Below are 19,137 nucleotides of genomic sequence, written 5' to 3'. Positions count from 1 at the left end.
TACATGATTTTGAAAATCCCACCAAGTGCCTAAATACCTTTTAAAAACTGGCCTGGCTTGACTTGCTCAAGGCCATACAAAGTATGTATATACTGCATTGTAAATCTGGATCTGTGGGACCCAGGCTGGTATACTTGGCATTTCCAAGCCCGGGGTGGAGTGTCCACCCTGCAGGGTAAACCTGGGCTTAAAGGTTACGTCTACACTGCAAAGAAAAACATGCAGCGCTGAGTCTCAGAGCCTGGGTCAATTGACCTCTGAAACCCAGCAATGGGGGCAGGTCTCGGACCCTGGGCTCCAGCCCAAAGGAGAATGTCTCCACTAGTGTTTTAAGTCCCACCGACGAAGCCCCCAAAACCCAAGTCAATTGACCCAGACTCTGAGACTCGGTGCCGTGGGTTTCTCTTTGCAGTGCAGACGTACTTACAGCTGCCAGACCCAGGTGTCACAAACATGCTAATGAGGTCATACTGCACTACCCAACCTTCTGACTTGGGTCTGTGGCTTGATTTGCGTCCACACTGCAAAACGACAGCAATTGGAGAAGGTCCCAGATGACTGGAAAAAGGCTAATGTAATGCCCATCTTTAAAAAAGGGAAGAAGGAGGATCCTGGCAACTACAGGCCAGTCAGCCTCACCTCAGTCCCTGGAAAAATCATGGAGCAGGTCCTCAAGAAATCAGTTCTGAAGCACTTTGAGGAGAGGAAAGTGATTGGGAACAGTCAGCATGGATTCACCAAGGGCAAGTCATGCCTGACTAACCTAATTACCTTCTATGATGAGATAACTGCTCTGTGGATGAGGGGAAAGCAGTGGATGTGTTATTCCTTGACTTTAGCAAAGCTTTTGACATGGTCTCCCACAGTATTCTTGTCAGCAAGTTAAAAAAATATGGGCTCAATGAATGGACTATAAGGTGGATAGAAAGCTGGCTAGACTGTTAGGCTCAACGGGTAGTGATCAATGGCTCCATGTCTAGTTGGCAGCCGGTATCAAGTGGAGTGCCCCAAGGGTTGGTCCTGGGGCCGGTTTTGTTCAATATCTTCATTAATGATCTGCAGGATGGCATGGATTTCACCCTCAGCAAGTTTGCAGATGACACTAAACTGGGGAGGAGTGGTAGATACATTGAAGGGTAGGGATAGAATACAGAGGGACCTAGGCAAATTAGAGAATTGGGCCAAAAGAAATCTGATGAGGTTCAACAAGGACAAGTGCAGAATCCAGCACTTAGGACGGAAGAATCCCATGCCCTGCTACAGATAAGGGACCGAGTGTCTAGGCAGCAGTTCTGCAGAAAAGGACCTAGGGGTTACAGTGGACGAGAAGCTGGATGAGTTAACAGTGTGCCCTTGTTGCCAAGAAGGCTAATGACACTTTGGGCTGTATAAGCAGGAGTATTGCCAGCAGCTCAAAGGACTCTATTCCCCTCTATTCGGCATTGGTGAGGCCTCATCTGGAGTACTGTGTCCAGTTTTTGGTCCCATACTTCAAGGATGTGGAAAAATTGGAAAGAGTCCAGCGGAGGGCAACAAAAATGATTAGGGGGCTGGAGCACATGACTTACGAGGAGAGGCTGAGGGAACTGGGATTATTTAGTCTGCAGAAGAGAAGAATGGGGGCGGGGAATTTGATAGCTGCTTTCAGCTACCCAAAAAGGGGTTCTAAAGCGAATGGATGTAGACTGTTCTCAGTGGTAGCAGATGAGAGAACAAGGAGTAATGGTCTCAAGTTGCAGTGGGGGAGGTTTAGGTTGGATAATAAGAAAAAACTTTTTTTCACTAGGAGGGTGGGGAAGCATTGGAATGGGTTACCTAGGGAGGTGGTGAAATCTCCTTATCATAGAATCATAGAATCATAGAATATCAGAGTTGGAAGGGACCTCAGGAGGTCATCTAGTCCACCCCCCTGCACAAAGCAGGACCAATCCCCAACTAAACCATCCCAGCCAGGGCTTTGTCAAGCCTGACCTTAAAAACCTCCTGGCTGGGATGGTTTAGCTGGGGATTGGTCCTGCTTTGAGCAGGGGGTTGGACTAGATGACCTCCTGAGGTCCCTTCCAACCCTGATATTCTATGATTCTGTGACAGGGCTTGGACCTAAGTCACTGTGAGACTCTGGTTCTGACCCACTCCTCGACTAAGGTCCTAAGACCTGGGTCCTGAGGGCATGTTAAGCCAAGTCAGATGGATTTGTGCATGCATTGAAGCAGGTCTTGGGCTCACACCTGAGTCAGAACCCGGGCTTAGTGTTCAGTGTAGGGGAGATGTGTGAAATCTCTCTGAACAGGTTTTGGGTTCCACCCAGAACATATTTGAGTGGATTTTCTGGATCTCTGTGCATTGTGCCATCCCTGCAGGGAGTCTGCCGGGGAAGTCCTAGGCTAATGGCTTGACCACTTAGCCATTGAGGAAGGGCTGTTCTCAGTTATATCTGTATCAATGCTGACTGACTCCACTGAATTCATTGAAGTTACTTGACTTAGTTCATCTATGCACTTGGGAAACCGAAGGCAGACTCCACATCATCTAGCTATCGTCTCAGTTAGGCATGTGTTTGTCTGAACCTATAAAATCCTGTCTTCACAGCTGAACATGGGGCACTTGTCAGAGCAGAGGGGTGCGTCTGAGAATGGAAATAACCCCTACCCCATCTATGCAGCTGTGGATGAGCATAGTTTCTGCAAAGTAACTGAATACTCTCCAGGTAAAACCAAAAACACAAATCTCCAGCTAATCTCAGTGTAAAGAAGCCTGTGATTTATTATATCAACATGCAACTCCTCAAGGCAGAGACATCAAGGTTGTCTTTAGAGCTGGTTGAAAAATGGAAAAAAAAAACCTGTGAAAAATTTCAAAATTTTAAATCTTTGTCTGGTTGTTAATGGGCCTTTTTTCCATGTTTCATAAATTTTTTCCACAGTATTTTTCCCTTGTTTCTCCCAGAGACATTTATCAAAAACATATCTTTAATTTTATTTTCTTTAGCAAAATCTTGATTTTCATTAAGAAAAGCACCAGAGAAACAAATCCATATAATTTTTGCATAAAGGTTGAGTAAAAACTATGGCAGAAAATGTCACATAACCTTAAACCTCAGGTGACATCTTCTACTGCTGACAGTAAGTTTTGGTTTTGAAAAAAGGCTACTTTTCATGCAAAAACTTTTTGTAAGCAAAATTCAAACTCACGTGTGTTTTCTTTTTCCCTTCCTCTTAGATTAGTATATCTTTTTAGGTGGAGATACACTTTATTATCTTATTTACTTATTTTGATTTAGGGTTTTTTGATATTTGATATTTTTATGTATGCTATTTGATATTTATTTATTGATATAAAATTATGCCTGTTCAAGCCTGTGGGAAGCTAACATCATGAATAACACAGCAAAATTCCAGCCGCATGAAAGAACAATGTCACAGGAAACTCACCAGCCATCTCTCCATTCACTTTTAGGCTTGATTAGAGGTGGTCAAAAATGTTCTAACAAAATCAAAACTTCACATGGGAATGTGTCAGTTTTGACCAAAAAAAAATTAGAAAAATACCCAAATGAAGCCTTTCAATTTTTAGATTCAACATGACATTTGGATTCAAAATTTATTTTATTTCAGGTTTTATAAATAATAAATTAACCTGAAGCAAAAAGTCAAAATCAAAATGAAACTTTGTTGATTGACCCAAACCATAATTGTGTTAAATTTTCTTTTTGCAGGAAATTTTGATTTTTTTCTGGTTTGTTTTCAATCCAATTCATAGAATCATAGAATATCAGGGTTTGAAGGGACCTCAGGAGGTCATCTAGTCCAACCCCCTGCTCAAAGCAGGACCAATCCCCAACTAATTCAGAACAAAAACAAATGTCAAAACTGTGGAATTTCCCTCGAAATGGGAAATACGGCTTCTGCACAGCCCTAGACTTGCCCGGTATTTCTCTTATATTTTGGATGGAGCTTGGGACCAGGTGGTGGTTTACACATTTCGGGGAGGGTTCAGAGGGACTTATATGCAGTAGGAAACAATAGGAGGAATTGCAGATGAATTAGTGAATTATGTGGGCTTTCTGGAACATGAAGAGAACTCTGCATGGCTGGGGCATCTTGAAAGATGGCACTAAGAGGACAATGGGAGAAGATAATGGGGAGGTAGGGAGTTCAGTGGTGGAGCAAAAGGGGTGATCAAGTAGAGCTAGGAGAATTTTTTTCAATTACATTGATTTTTCACCGAAAACTGCATTTTCAGAATCCCTGTTTGTTGAGCTCACTTTAAATATGATGGATAATTTCAGTTGGGAAAAAAATTTCTAAAGAGCAAAATCATTTTGTTTCTACTTTTCAATTTAAAATGGGTCTTTCAAATTTTAAATGTGACCATTAAAAATAAGTGAAAACAGCTGAATCAAGGAGGGAAAAAATGAATTGGCTAAAATGTTTTCTGTGACTTGAAATGAATAAAACAAAACAAAGTTTCACTTTGGGTCAACTCAGAATGATTTTTTAAAACTTTTTTAATTTGGCAACAATATAGATTTTTTTTTTCAGTTTGAACCAAACTGGATATTTCTCCAGAGTTTTTGGTTCAGCCCCTGAAATAAAATTGCGTTATTTACTCAGCTTCAGTGGTAAGAACTCTGAACTGAGACACGGGTGGTGTGGGATTGGGAGGTGCAGACCAATAGCTTCATACAGAATGTGAATAGGAGTCAAGAGTGGATGTGAAGATGGGACAACATGGATGGGAAGAAACTTTATTAATGTAGATGTTGTTTGAGTTATGGGTACCTCCTGGCGATTCATCTGCAACCATAAAACTATTGCTGGGCATGTTTCTAAACTCTTTGTTTTTATTTTTCAGAAACCTGGTTCGAGTTCACCCCCCATGAAGCCAGTTTCCTTGGCTATGGAGCAAGTGTACCCATGGAATACTTTGGAAGTGAATACAAGAATGGGGTGCTCAAGAATCAGAAAGAAGAGGAAAATATGAGTTACCTGCAAGGTGAATACTCATGTCCCTGCAGATAGAGAGAACTGATGCTGGTTAAATGGCTAGATATCGCAAATCAACCATGTAATTCTAAAATGGAGTAATATTTACATATATTATAGAGCAGTGTGGAGTGTGTCCAGCCACACAATCTACCAACTCTCATTCCATCTACATTTCCCCTCTCATCCCTCCTTCCATTCACTCACCTCTTCTAACACCCAACGAATGCCCTACATAATAACATCGAGCTTTTATATAGATAGTTGAGCTGGGCAGAAAACAGTTTTCCTGTGCTGGGAAAAATTCCGCGTTATCAATAGAAATTCCTTTCCTGAATTAGAACAGAAAGTCAAAATCTCAAAAAATTTCACAAACTAAAAATCCAAAAAACATTTTGGTTCAGGTAAATCAAAACATTTCATTTCAATAAAAACGTAAGAACAGCCATACTGGGTCAGACCAATGGTCTGTCTAGTCCAGTGTCTTGGCTTCTGACAGTGGCCAGTGCAAGATGCTTCAGAGGGAGTGAACAGAACAATGAGTGAAATGTGGAAAATGTAATATTATATAATTGTTATCAACATTTTCAGTGGAAATGTATGACATTTCATAAAACAAAACAACACTAAAAAAAAAAACCCCTGAACAATAAAAAAATTCAGTGGCAAACCAGTGAAAACCAAAACACATTTGTCCAAAACCTTCTGAAAACCAAAAACATTTCAATTTTCAACCATAAATAAATAAAAATAAAAACTCAGCTTTCTAATGAAAAAAAATTGATAAAAGCAGGCATTTTCTTTGAAATTTTCTTTTTGTCGAAACTCCAATTTTCTATTGAAAAATAATTAGAAAAAAATATGTTGATCAGCCCTAAGCAGAGCCTGTCCTAGTAAACAGAGAGTCAAATCATTTTATACTCTTTTTCTTCTTCTTTTCAGGTTTGTGGGGAAGTTGCATTGGCAGCAAAGCAGAAAATGAAAAAGTCATAAAAGGTATGACAATTTCTGTCCTCATAGCACACTGGAGTCAGAGTCCAGGTCCTGAACTTAAACAAAACATGTGCCTTATAAAAAAGGCACTGCAGTAGTATGTCCTGCCGGATGGGATCCTCTAGAGCAGCGGTGCCCAAACTTGTTCCACTGCTTGTGCAGGGAAAGCCCCTGGCAGGCCGGCTGGTTTGTTTACCTGCTGCATCTGCAGGTTCGGCCAATTGCGACTCCCAGTGGCTGTGGTTCACTGCTCCAGGCCAATGGGAGCTGCTGGAAGCGGCGGCCAGCACGTCCCTCAGCTCGCGTCGCTTCCAGCAGCCACCACTGGCCTGGAGCGGCGAACTGTGGCCAGTGGGAGCTGCGATCGGCCGAACCTGCGGACGCGGCAGGTAAACAAACCGTCCTGGCGTGCCAGGGGCTTTCCCTGCACAAGCGGTGGAACAAGTTTGGGAACCACTGCTCTAGAGTGGTGTCTTCTTCATCAGCTCCAGAACCAGCTTCCTGCACTTGTCTGAAATAACCCAGCTCTAGGGACTTTTACAGCACACTCCACAGGGCATCTCTGTGTGTATGCTGCTGAGGGCGAGGGTGTTTTGTGTTCTGCAGACTAATTTATTTATTTATTTATTCTATTTTAATTTATGGAAGAGGTTCTAGACTGGCTGATACCTGACTCTTCTTAATTTTTATTAGGGGAGATCAGAAAACCACAATTTTTGGTGGGAAAAATAGTCAATTTTTTCTAGTTGGAAATAGTAAAAGAAGTGTGAAAAATTGGGTTTTACTCATGACATTTCTCATGTCTTTTTATATCCTCCCACCCCGACTTTCTCCAGTGAGTTTAAAAAAAATAAGAAGAAGGTGTGGAACAAGAAAAAGGGAGAAAAAGGTTATAAAATAGAGTGACAATCCAAACACCAAAAATAGGAAAAAAATATTTCTAAAAAGTGAAATAAAGTGTCAGATTGCGTTGATTTGTTGTTTGTTTCCTTTCAGAGTTTCCGACTGGACTTTTTTTTTTTTTTTTTTTTTTTAAAGTTCAAAACTGACATAGTCTTATGGAAGATTTCAACTCTGATGAACCACATTTTCAGACAGAAAAAATATGTTGATCAAAATGTTTCCATCCGCTATAGTTTTACAATTTTATATGTTTAAAAACCCCTTATTTAATGAGTCAATGAATCAAATGGGGGTAATGAGGCCTAGATGATGGTTTGAGCCATATAGACATAGAGGAAGGGATATATAAACTACTCCCACTCCAAGTGTCACTTTGTCCACCTCTAGTTCAACCATAAATAAAGGTGACATCTGGAAGTGTCCCAATCACCTCCGGGGGGGACACCGTGCCATGCTAAGTGGATGTTCAATATAGGATGAAGAAAATAGTGACAAGGTAGAGATTTTGTGACAAGCTTGGTGGGGAGTGGACAGAAATGGATGTGCTATAATTTCATCACTATATTTTTTTCTCCTAAATCATAGAATCATAGAATATCAGGGTTGGAAGGGACCCCAGAAGGTCATCTAGTCCAACCCCCTGCTCAAAGCAGGACCAATTCCCAGTTAAATCATCCCAGCCAGGGCTTTGTCAAGCCTGACCTTAAAAACCTCTAAGGAAGGAGATTCTACCACCTCCCTAGGTAACGCATTCCAGTGTTTCACCACCCTCTTAGTGAAAAAGTTTTTCCTAATATCCAATCTAAACCTCCCCCACTGCAACGTGAGACCATTACTCCTCGTTCTGTCATCTGCTACCATTGAGAACAGCCTAGAGCCATCCTCTTTGGAACCCCCTTTCAGGTAGTTGAAAGCAGCTATCAAATCCCCCCTCATTCTTCTCTTCTGCAGGCTAAACAATCCCAGCTCCCTCAGCCTCTCCTCATAAGTCATGTGTTCCAGTCCCCTAATCATTTTTGTTGCCCTTCGCTGGACTCTCTCCAATTTATCCACATCCTTCTTGAAGTGTGGGGCCCAAAACTGGACACAGTACTCCAGATGAGGCCTCACCAATGTCGAATAGAGGGGAACGATCACGTCCCTCGATCTGCTCGCTATGCCCCTACTTATACATCCCAAAATGCCATTGGCCTTCTTGGCAACAAGGGCACACTGCTGACTCATATCCAGCTTCTCGTCCACTGTCACCCCTAGGTCCTTTTCCGCAGAACTGCTGCCTAGCCATTCGGTCCCTAGTCTGTAGCTGTGCATTGGGTTCTTCCGTCCTAAGTGCAGGACCCTGCACTTATCCTTATTGAACATTCATTGTGACCTAAAGGTTATTTCCTAAAGGACTGAATTATTGTCAATGAACTGTGAAATGGCTGACTCTCCTAATTGTTTTTTTTTTTCAGATATATTCTTTGGCATCTTTAAGGGAAAAAAAGAATCATGTTTAGCATTCGCAATGGATGACGAAAGTAGGTCATTATAGTCCATGTTCACTCCAATGACACAAGTGGAATTAGTTAGCATATGTGCTTGTGTGGTGAGGCGAGAGAGAAGTGAATGGTGCTACACTGTAGTGCTGATGTCTGAAAAGGATCATTCCCATCATGACGGGGGAAAGTCTTCTTTTTGAGAGGGAAACAATGTATTGATTGAGCATCGAAATACCAGAAATCAAAAATATTTCACTACAAATTTTCTGGAAAAAAAATTGTTTTTACCAAAACCAAAACAAATTTACTGAAAAAATAAGTTTTGATATTCTGGTTATTCATTAAACCAATGGAAAAATAACCCCCCAAAAATGTTGCTGTGTAGAAATATTCATTAGGTTTCTTTTTCTTTTCTTTTCTTTTTTTTTTTTTTTGGTTGAAAAGCTGTTTCAGCTAAAAGATAATTGTATTTCTTCTCATTGCTACCAATTTTGTTTCTTATGAAACTTGAAGATATTGACTTGGCCCTGATCACTGTAATCTGAATGTTGCTTCCCAGTAGATTATATGATTGTCCCTGGCTATATGAAATGATGGATAATCCTAATGACATTTTCAGGTGGTTCGGAAGGAACATTGGAAGGGTTTCCAGCACCCTCTCTTGAATCAGAAGCCGGTAAGTATATACATATGGCTGCCTGTTTTGTCCTGAGTTGTTAGCTAATATTTGGGACCTTCCGGGCCATTTTGTTAAGAGGAAAAATACCTGACTGGTATCATCTATATTTTATCTAACTTCCTTTATTTACAAAATATGTACACTAAATCCTGTCACCCTGAACAGAGTAGAAACAAAAAACTCAGCAGTTTCCTTGGTCAGATCCCCAAATCTGCCACTCCAGTGGGCTCTGTGCCAAGTAGCTCTATCTCTGAGCTTCCTCTCAGGGTCACATTCACAACTCCTTCTCTTGGCTTTCTTCCTGTGAGATATCCAGGCTTCAACGAGTATTGTGGCCTCTGCATCTGCAAACAGAGAAACCCCTCAGGATGCATGGCTGAACTCTGACCTGTGGCAGTAAACACTCTCCACTGTATGCATTTGTTTTGCTAAAAGGGTGTAATTCCCAGAAGGTGGGAATGGGCAACAGAGGATGGATCACTCAGTGATTGCCCTGGTCTGTTTGATCCCTCTGAAGCACCTGGCATTGGCCTTTGATCTGACCCAGTGTGACCATTCTTATGTTCTTAATTGTAGAGCTGATTGGGAAGTTTTTGACAAAATGTTGGGGGGTTTTCAGCCACTTTGCTAAAACTGAAACTGTTCATTGGAAAGGGACAATTTTGATTAACATCCGAACTAAATAAAGTTGAAAAAATTAATTTCAAAATTGTTGAAAAATTCTGTTTTGGCATATTTTAAATCAAAAAATTCTTTTTTTTTCAGTTGAAAATGACTTTTCATTTTGAAATTCAATGTCATTTATAATAAGGGAAACGTTTTAAAAGTTCAAAGTCAAAATGAAACATTTCAAAATAATTTAAATGAAAAGTTTCAATTGATCGGAACTGATTTTTACAGTGAGGTATGTTGATTTGCAAAACAATTTGAGATTTTGACAATTTGTCTCAATTCGAGACAGGAAAATGTTGGAAATCTCCAAAATTCTTGTGGAACGGGAAAACCGTTTCCCAAGTAGCCTGATTTATATGTGTCTTCTGACGAGTCTGAAGGATGCATGGCAGACCCACTGAAAAGGCCTGTGGTGGTCTTCAGATCAAAGAAATCACTTATGGCAGCTATTAATATGTTTCAGTATAGCAATATATTCCTGGAAGTGTGTAAAGTACCTGTTCTACTTTACAGCAGTCATTTTGGTTCTGATTTGTACCTGGATTGGGCTGATCATGTTGTAATTATTAGTTATCCATTACAATAAATATTAACACTCATACTTTCTGCTTGACAAATGGTGGCTCAAGAAGAAAATATATAAATATATATTTTTTTATTTATTGAATTCACAATGGTGCTAATCAACAAAGTAGACCAGGTCATGTGTGTGTGAAAAATAGCTTTTTTGATTAAATGGAATTATTTTAAACATATAAAATATAAAATTTCTGTTTTCATTGAAATTTTGGGGATTTTCATAAAAATATCCCTGAGAACGCAAACACCTCACACCCTAATTTTGCAGCTAAAACAGTTTTGACAGAATACTTTCCATCAGCCCTAATGCTGATGTGTCTATATTGCCAGTCGAGGAAGATGATATTAGGGGTAAAACTTTGAACCTCCGAGAGAGGGATTAATAAATATATAGTGGAAGCAATAGAGGAAGAGGATGCAGTAGTTGAGAGGGGAAATGATAAAGTCTGGGCACTGATTTTAGCCATGTGCACACTCAGGAAGAGATAATTTTTCATAAGATGAAAAGGAAAAAAAACCCTGGCAAAATGTTGGACGATCCAGATTAGCGGTAGAGGAGGGAAGATTCTAGCCTGTGGTATTTCAACTAATATTTTTGTCCTTGGGCTAATGATGAATTTCTTTGTTGTAATCTGAGTATTGTTTCTTAGGGCTTGTCTGTACTACTACAGATGCTACAGTGGCACAGCTATGGTGCTGTTGTACTGTATTGTGAATACATCCTACAACGACAGTAGGGGTTTTTCCATCGCCGTAGTTAAACCACCCCCTCGAGAGGCAGTAGCTAGGCTGAAGGAAGAATTATTCCATCAACCTAGTGGTATCTATACTGGGGCTTAGGTCAGTCTAGCTACATCTCTCAGGGTGTGGCTTGTTCACAGCCCTGAGTAAAGTAACTAAGTCAACCTATGTTTTAGGTCTACGCCAGCCCTTAGATGTTTGTGTTCTTGTCTGTGGCTGTGTGAAATGACTGGAAACTCCTATGACATTTTCAGGTGCTATGGAAGGTGCTTTATAGGGTGAGTCAGGAGGATCTTCACCACATAACTTTTCCCCTGGTAGTTTATGTATTCCTGGATCTCTGGCCCTGACCCTACAGCTATAATTGCTATTATGTTCACAGCATTCAAACAGGGAAGTTAGATAAAAAAAAAACATTAAATACTCTTGCTAGAAGGCTACAATGTAATATTACTTTTAAAAAACAAAAGGAGTACTTGTGGCACCTTAGCGACTAAAAAATTTATTTGATCACAAGCTTTCGTGAGCTACAGCTCATTTCATCATATGCATTCAGTGGAAAATACAGTGGAGAGATTTATATACACAGAGAATATGAAACAATGGGTGTTACCATACACACTGTAACGAGAGTGATCACTTAAGGTGAGATATTACCAGCAGGAGAACGGGGGGTTGGGGGAACCTTTTGCAGTGATAATCAAGGTGGGCCATTTCCAGCAGTTGACAAGAATGTCTGAGGAACAGTAGGGGGGGAAATAAACGTGGGGAAATAGTTTTACTTTGTGTAATGACCCATCCACTCCAGGTCTCTATTCAAGCCTCAGTTAATTGTATCCAGTTTGCAAATTAATTCCAATTCAGCAGTCTCTCGTTGGAGTCTGTTTTCAAAGTTTTTTTGTTGAAGAATTGCAACTTTTAGGTCTGTAATCGAGTGACCAAAGAGATTGAACTGTTCTCTGACTGGTTTTTGAATGTTATAATTCTTGACGTCTGATTTGTGTCCATTTATTCTTTTACGTAGAGACTGTCCAGTTTGACCAATGTACATGGCAGAGGGGCATTGCTGGCACATGATGGCATATATCACATTGGTGGATGTGCAGGTGAATGAGCCTCTGATAGTGTGGCTGATGTGATTAGGCCCTCTGATGGTGTCCCCTGAATAGATATGTGGACACAGTTGGCAATGGGCTTTGTTGTAAGGATAGGTTCCTGGGTTAGTGGTTCTGTTGTGTGGTGTGTGGTTGCTGGTGAATATTTGCTTCAGGTTGGGAGGCTGTCTGTAGGCAAGGACTGGCCTGTCTCCCAAGATCTGTGAGAGTGATGGGTCGTCCTTCAGGATAGGTTGTAAATCCGCACAGACACACCCCTGGAACCCTGACCCGGGGTATTCTATCTGCTACCCAAGATCCATAAACCTGGAAATCCTGGACGCCCCATCATCTCAGGCATTGGCACCCTGACAGCAGGATTGTCTGGCTATGTAGACTCCCTCCACAGGCACTATGCTACCAGCATTCCCAGCTATCTTCGAGACACCACTGACCTCCTGAGGAAACTACAATCCATCGGTGATCTTCCTGAAAACACCATCCTGGCCACTATGGATGTAGAAGCCCTCTACACCAACATTCCACACAAAGATGGACTACAAGCCATCAGCAACAGTATCCCCGATAATGTCACGGCAAACCTGGTGACTGAACTTTGTGACTTTGTCCTCACCCATAACTATTTCACATTTGGGGAGAATGTATACCTTCAAATTAGCGGCACTGCTATGGGTACCCACATGGCCCCACAGTATGCCAACATTTTTATGGCTGACTTAGAACAATGCTTCCTCAGCTCTCATCCCCTAATGCCCCTACTCTACTTGTGCTATATTGATGACATCTTCATCATCTGGACCCATGGAAAAGAAGCCCTTGAGGAATTAAAATCCAGAAACTTCACACACAGAAAACAAAAACAGAGAAAAAGCAGGCTTCTCCCTATGGCAGAGAGGAACAACTGTCTCCACCTTGATCTAGGCTGGCTTTTTGTAGAATGACTGCTGAGAAACCTTGATCACATGCCTCCTTCAGAGCCCCTGTAGCCTACAATCATCACCAGGAAACCCCTTACAAGTAAAGTGACAGCTAACACATTTTCATTATAGCAGCACTGCATTGACAGCTGTGGAATTGCTTCTGATCTGCTCCTCCCTGAGAGAATAATCATATCCAGATTGTTAATGACATAAATGATCCTCATGAGTAACGTTCTCTGTTTTCTAAGTGTGTGCTCAGCACCAAAGCCTCGTGGGAAGCTCATATTTCTTTATTAATGTAGGCAACTCTCTGATGGTCACTGGAAGAACCTTAAGAAAATTCAGGATGGGAAAGTGAGGGTTCAATCAGAAATAAAGTTGGGAAATTCAACTGACTCTAAACAAGTTAAAACTGACTTTCAGTGGGGTATAAGTAATAACTTCCTTGCACAGCCTAGCCTAAGTGTCTTCTCAAATGTCACAGAAAAAGCTTTTAGCAAAGCCAGAAGCAGAATTAGAATCCTGTCCAAGTAGTCAAGAATGAAATTGCAAGAGGGCATTGTAAAAGAGGAAGAGAATTTTAACCTCTAATATGCAAGGAGGACGCAGTGGAGAGATTCAAAGAGGACACTGGCTAATCAGAATCCAAGCAAAGGTCATTTTAGCAGCTATAATGTGGACAGATTGGAGTGTGGTGTGTGTTGGGGGAAGGTCTTTGTGCATTAGGGAAGCTACAGAGATGCTCACAGAGATGGTGGAGCCTGGGAAAAGGATTTTAGCCAAAGGGTAAGTTTAGATATATTGCAAAGGAAAAAGTGGCAAGGTACCGACACAGATTTATAGAAGAATTGAAGATACTGTATATTAGACATAGTTCCACCACTTTTTTTCTTTCTCATGATACAACCTGCAGGAAATGTTAACTTGGCCTTACTCATTGTGCCCTGAATTTTGTTTCCTAGGTGATTTGTATTATGGTCAGTGACTGATAATCCAAATATATTTTTCAGGTATTACGGACTGTTCAATTATTGGAGAAGTGGTGACTGGCATAGGTAAGTGTGAATTTGAATCTCCTCTCATACACGGGCTGCATGAGGTGTTATTGGCGTCTTTGTGAGAAGAGACTAACGCCGAGTGCACTTCTGAATTAAACAAATCCCTCGGCTCTTGTACAACCTGCCTCGTGAATAATAATTTTCACATAATCAGTTTTTGACAGACTTCTGCTCAGGACAAAGCAGTTCTGGACTAGCCCTATTTATGTGTAGAGTTTTGTGTTGTGCCCTTTACAAAAGTTTCTCGGCTCCTTCACCAATGTCGATGAATGTGTTTTCAGAATGTCATTTCAGCTGGGGTAACATGATTATTCCTGCCTTACAGATGTGGGCCTGTCACACCATGACAGATGTATGGTGGGTTTTCAAAAGGCACGTAAAGGGAATCAGAGCACAAGCCCTGTTGACTTTCAGTGGGACTTATGCTCCTAAGTCACTTAGCATCAGATTTTTAAAGGCATTGAGGTGTCTGGTGGTATTTTCAAAAGCATTTAGGCATCTAAAGCCCATTTTGTGTTGGCCAAAATGTTTAGACTTACTCAAAATGATTATCGGGAGAGGAGGCTCATATTGATTTTGTCCATTTTGGCTGCTTTGGCTGTGTGTGTGTGATGGGTTCCCTGGGATGCAACCTGGAACTGGGGTACCGCTAGGCTCTCTTGCTTACCAGCCTGGGCTCCCTTGCTCACTGTGATGCTGTGACAAGCTGCTAAGCCCTCCAGGTACTGCACTTACGCAGCCATCCACAGGCAGGGACACCCCCAGCTGAGTGACATGAATGCTTCTCGTGAACCAAGAACTGAGAGGCTCCAGCCAATGCCCCCCAGATCCCCAGCCTAGGACACCTCAACTGTACCATCCTGCCCTGATCAGAAGCCTGACCAGTCATTATAACCCAGTCTGCCCCTCCCTCAACATGGAGAAGACGTGCACCAACCCTTATTCCTGAGCTGAGATTTCCCAAGCACTTCAAGCAAACACAAAACATTTCATATCAACATTTTCAAAGTGAAATGTTTTGGTTTAAAACAGACTTTTTATTTAGAAATTGTGTTCAATTTCACTTAAAAAACACCTTTAAAATCTCAAAAAACAAAATGAAATGTTTCATTGTGAGTCAAGCCAAACATTTCATTCTACCTTAAATGATTTTTTTTTTTTACTTTTTCTATTCGCTGAAAAATTTGAAAAAAAAAATCTTTTTTTTTTAAATTACAATTGTTTGTTTAGCCATGGAACCGAACAATCCGTTATTTACACAGCTCAATTCAGCAGCTAACAGAACTAGGCTACAATATCTCACATGGTGGAATATAGGAAATGATTTATAACTTCCAGCAGGTGTTTTGTGAAGGGGAGAACTTGGCATCTTAATTAGAGAAGCATGGGTGGGTCATTATGGGGCACAGTGTGGGATCCAGGATGCTGGGAATGCCACAGCTTCTCTGTGTCTCAGGAAAGAGTTCTCTTTACTTTCCTTAGAATCTGCTTTGCTTTGCAGTTTCTGCTCCATAAAAGACACATCATAATTTTTCCCACAGCTCCTTGGCTATACTAGCAAATACGAGATCAGAGAAACTCTGATTTTCAGAAGTTCCTGAATATGTTGTAATACATAGCTCTGATATTTTAATTCTGATTTGTGCCCTTTAACAGGCTCAGCAGTGGATTTAACTAGGATGTTCTCTAAAACCACTCACGATCTCTTGCACTGGAAATGGGGAACCAATAGTAACTTTCTTTACAAATTCTGTAAGTAAAATACAGATTAGTGACTCTGTGGTATGGATGTCTCTTTCCTAGGGGCCTGTTTTGACAGTAAATACATCACACAGAAACCTATAGGAAAAAGTTGTCTTCCTATACAGTATTTTTAGGATTGGAAGAATTTAATTTTTTTTTTTTTACAAATTTTGACGGACAATATCAATGTTTATTTTTAAGCATTTTTAAAAAATGTTTATTAACTTAAATTTTCACAGTTGCATGAAATTGTGGATTTCAAACTTTTTTTTAATTTTTATTGATTTAAATCTTCACAGTTACTGAAATCTACAGGGAGACTCAAACGATTGTTTAATGACAGTAGCTACTGAGAGTCAAAAAGTGAAATCTTTCTTTACCATTAAAACACAAATTGTCAACATCACATGTCAAAATATACAAAATAAATATCCTTAAATCAACAAATCATACCTGTTTTTAATATTCATTCGCTAGTCTATTTTATAACTACCCTAATTCAAAAGTCTCAATCACTGGATTTTGACTATACATTCTCAAGAAGCATTTTTCTTACTTTGCCTAGAAGTACATTTTGATTACCAGTGGAAATAGATTTTCTTTGATTTATATATATATATATAGAGAGAGAGAGAGAGAGAGGGTGAACTCCATGTTTATTGACAGATAAAAATCGAATACTTCCAATCTAAAGTATTATGTACTAAATATTATGTTAAGATTGCAAAGTCAAGCACTCAAAGATTAGGGCAGGTCAGAGTTAAGGTTGCCCATGCAATTGCAGTAAAGCTGCCTTCTGCATAGGCATTATGATATAGTTTTAATTACACGGTTATATAATATCCCCCCCACCCGAACTCATAAGAAAACTGAAAACAGGGAACAGGGTGATGGGAAGTGTTAGTCAAACTTAACTATCGGTACTGCTTCCAGCAGTGCTATGTAGTGTACTATATAATGGCCAGGGGATGGAAGGATTAAGAATAAGAAAGATTAAGTATAACGGGAACTGGCGGCAGCAGAGAGTGGGGGTGGGGAAGGGGCGGCTATACCGTGTAATGGGCAGAGAATACAGACTCTTTACCAAAGCACAGGTGCAGTGAATATTATTTATAAATCTTGTTCGCACGCCTTATTGGGATCACTGGGCATGTGCAGATTCTAATCTCTTAGTATTAAAACTCTATTTTTGGATACATTTCTTTAGCTGGTATTAGCAACCCTGAGCTGGTGAACAATAAAATCTTCTCCTTGGTTGATGCTGGCATAGCCATAAACTGTGCTTACCCCCTGGTTCTCCGCCGAGACAGGAAAGTGAAACTGATCCTCTCCTTTGACTATGGGCCTGGTGATCCATTTAAGGTAACTTCTATCATTGTTACCATTTTTACTGTTGTTCCAATTAGGATCGAGGGCCCATCGTGCCGGGTGATGTTTGAACAGAGAAAAATCTGTTGGCCCTGACCCCATGAGATAAGAGTCCAAAAAAGGAGTTTAGAATCTTTAAAAAAACAAATATTATTTTCTTTACTTAATTGATGGAGAACAGTTCAGGACAGGAAGGGAGCAAAGAATCCCAGACCCTTCTGAACCTGCTGGGGGAATGTTTAGTGGAAAGAATCCAATCATCCAAGTAGGAAGTTGGTCAGCAGACTTGAGCCAAATCTAGTATTTTTGTGACATGGCCCAATGGATCTCTGTTGAAGGAGATTTTCAAATGCACAATGGACAGTTTGGTGCCTTAATCAATGGGAGTCAGGCAACAGATTTGGTGACTTTGAAAACCTACCACATAGTGACCACAGGGAAGGAAATCTGTAAACTGAAAGATGAACCTTTAGCGGCCTTGAGCTTTGATGTGATGAGTACAGGGGTGAATATTCAGCCATAGAGGAAAATGTCTCCTACTGAACCAAGCTGGGTGAGGTAACATCTTTTATCGTGAGATACAAGCTTTCGAGCTTACACAGAGCTCTCCTTTCGGGTCCTACTGAACCACTCAGATCTATCCCTGTGGAACAGCTGTGGGCTGCTGTGAAGCTTCTAGCTCTGTGCCAGGATGCTGGACTCAATGTGCCATGTTTGATCCAGGCTTATGGCTGTGGTGCCGTAAGTAACCATTAGTAACTTAAATCAACAAATCCTTAAATCAACAAATCATACCTGTTTTTAATATTCATTCGCTAGTCTATTTTATAACTACCCTAATGCAGAAGTCTCAATCACAGCTCCTATTGACTTTCCCAGGGAGGTAATTCTTGCTCCTTTTAGCTTTTTGGAAATCCCAGCCAGGGAGTCTCTGTGTAGACAGCCATGTATTGCTACGCAAACATTCTTCCTATCCCAAGAGCAGAGGGTCTGGTTTCCACAAGATTTTCTGCTTAGTCAATTTATTAGAGGCCTCAGAGAGAAAGTTAGACTTCTTGTGTTTTGAACTACCTGGTCTTGAGTATTTGACATTCTGTGGTTCTTTTAAATAAAACAATCACATTTCCCTCGTTCTTAGACACTCAAGCAAGCTGCCAAATACTGTGAAGATAACCACATCCCATTTCCTAAGGTGGACGAGAACTTGCTCCAAGACACAGATAACCCGTCTGACTGCTACATCTTCAGAGGAGAGGGTGCTCCTACTGTCATGCATCTCCCACTTTTCAACAAAGTGAATTGCCCGGGTAACTTTCATGTCACGCCAACTTTCTTAAAGGCTCCTGGCCTCACTCTTATTTCACTTACGTGGGTGACTTAAATACAGCTGAGTCTGGTTTGCGCTGGGGTAGTGTAGCAAAGGGACACAGGGATTGGGAAAATAAGTCACATTCATCTCGTCTGGTGTCCTGTCTTAGAGTAGCCAGTGATAGAAACTTAAGAGGAAGTTGGGAGAAATCACAGAGGAGGTAGTTATGGAGTTATCTGCCATATGGGATGTTTGTTACTAGCCTCTGGTTTGTTTTGTTTTTTCTGCACTGAACTGTGAACATTTCAATTTTTAAAGGTATTTAGGTGCCTATAGATGCAGCTAGACACCTAGTGGGATTTACAAAGTGCCTGAGTGAATTAGGCACCTAACCTATCTAACCTACACAGGTGCTTTCAAAAATCTCACTTGTCGCCTATCTTTCCACACCTAAATACCTCTGAAAATCTGGCCCTATATCCCATCCATTGTTTTAATTTTAACTATTTTAAATGTGAATCTTTGAAATATCCATAAAGATATCTACCTGTGTTTTCAGTCCTAAAAATAATCGTAGTTGTTATTAACACT

At 40.7% G+C, this 19,137-nt stretch overlaps 1 protein-coding gene across 1 annotated transcript in view; it reads left to right on the top strand.

Moving 5' to 3' along the window:
• Positions 1 to 19,137, top strand: part of LOC140897421 (cytosolic phospholipase A2 gamma-like) — a 28,952-nt gene that overhangs the window by 9,218 nt on the left and 597 nt on the right. The window contains exons 5-13 of the mRNA XM_073310121.1: positions 2,590 to 2,707; positions 4,855 to 4,995; positions 5,928 to 5,981; positions 8,336 to 8,401; positions 8,982 to 9,038; positions 14,079 to 14,123; positions 15,783 to 15,878; positions 17,077 to 17,231; positions 18,376 to 18,544. Of these exons, the coding sequence (XP_073166222.1) occupies positions 2,590 to 2,707; positions 4,855 to 4,995; positions 5,928 to 5,981; positions 8,336 to 8,401; positions 8,982 to 9,038; positions 14,079 to 14,123; positions 15,783 to 15,878; positions 17,077 to 17,231; positions 18,376 to 18,544 (901 nt within the window). The remainder of the gene's footprint in view (positions 1 to 2,589; positions 2,708 to 4,854; positions 4,996 to 5,927; positions 5,982 to 8,335; positions 8,402 to 8,981; positions 9,039 to 14,078; positions 14,124 to 15,782; positions 15,879 to 17,076; positions 17,232 to 18,375; positions 18,545 to 19,137) is intronic.

Source organism: Lepidochelys kempii, chromosome 13 (assembly GCF_965140265.1).
Source record: "Lepidochelys kempii isolate rLepKem1 chromosome 13, rLepKem1.hap2, whole genome shotgun sequence".
Lineage (NCBI taxonomy): Eukaryota > Metazoa > Chordata > Testudines > Cheloniidae > Lepidochelys > Lepidochelys kempii.
This window is presented reverse-complemented; position numbering and strand designations above follow the sequence as displayed.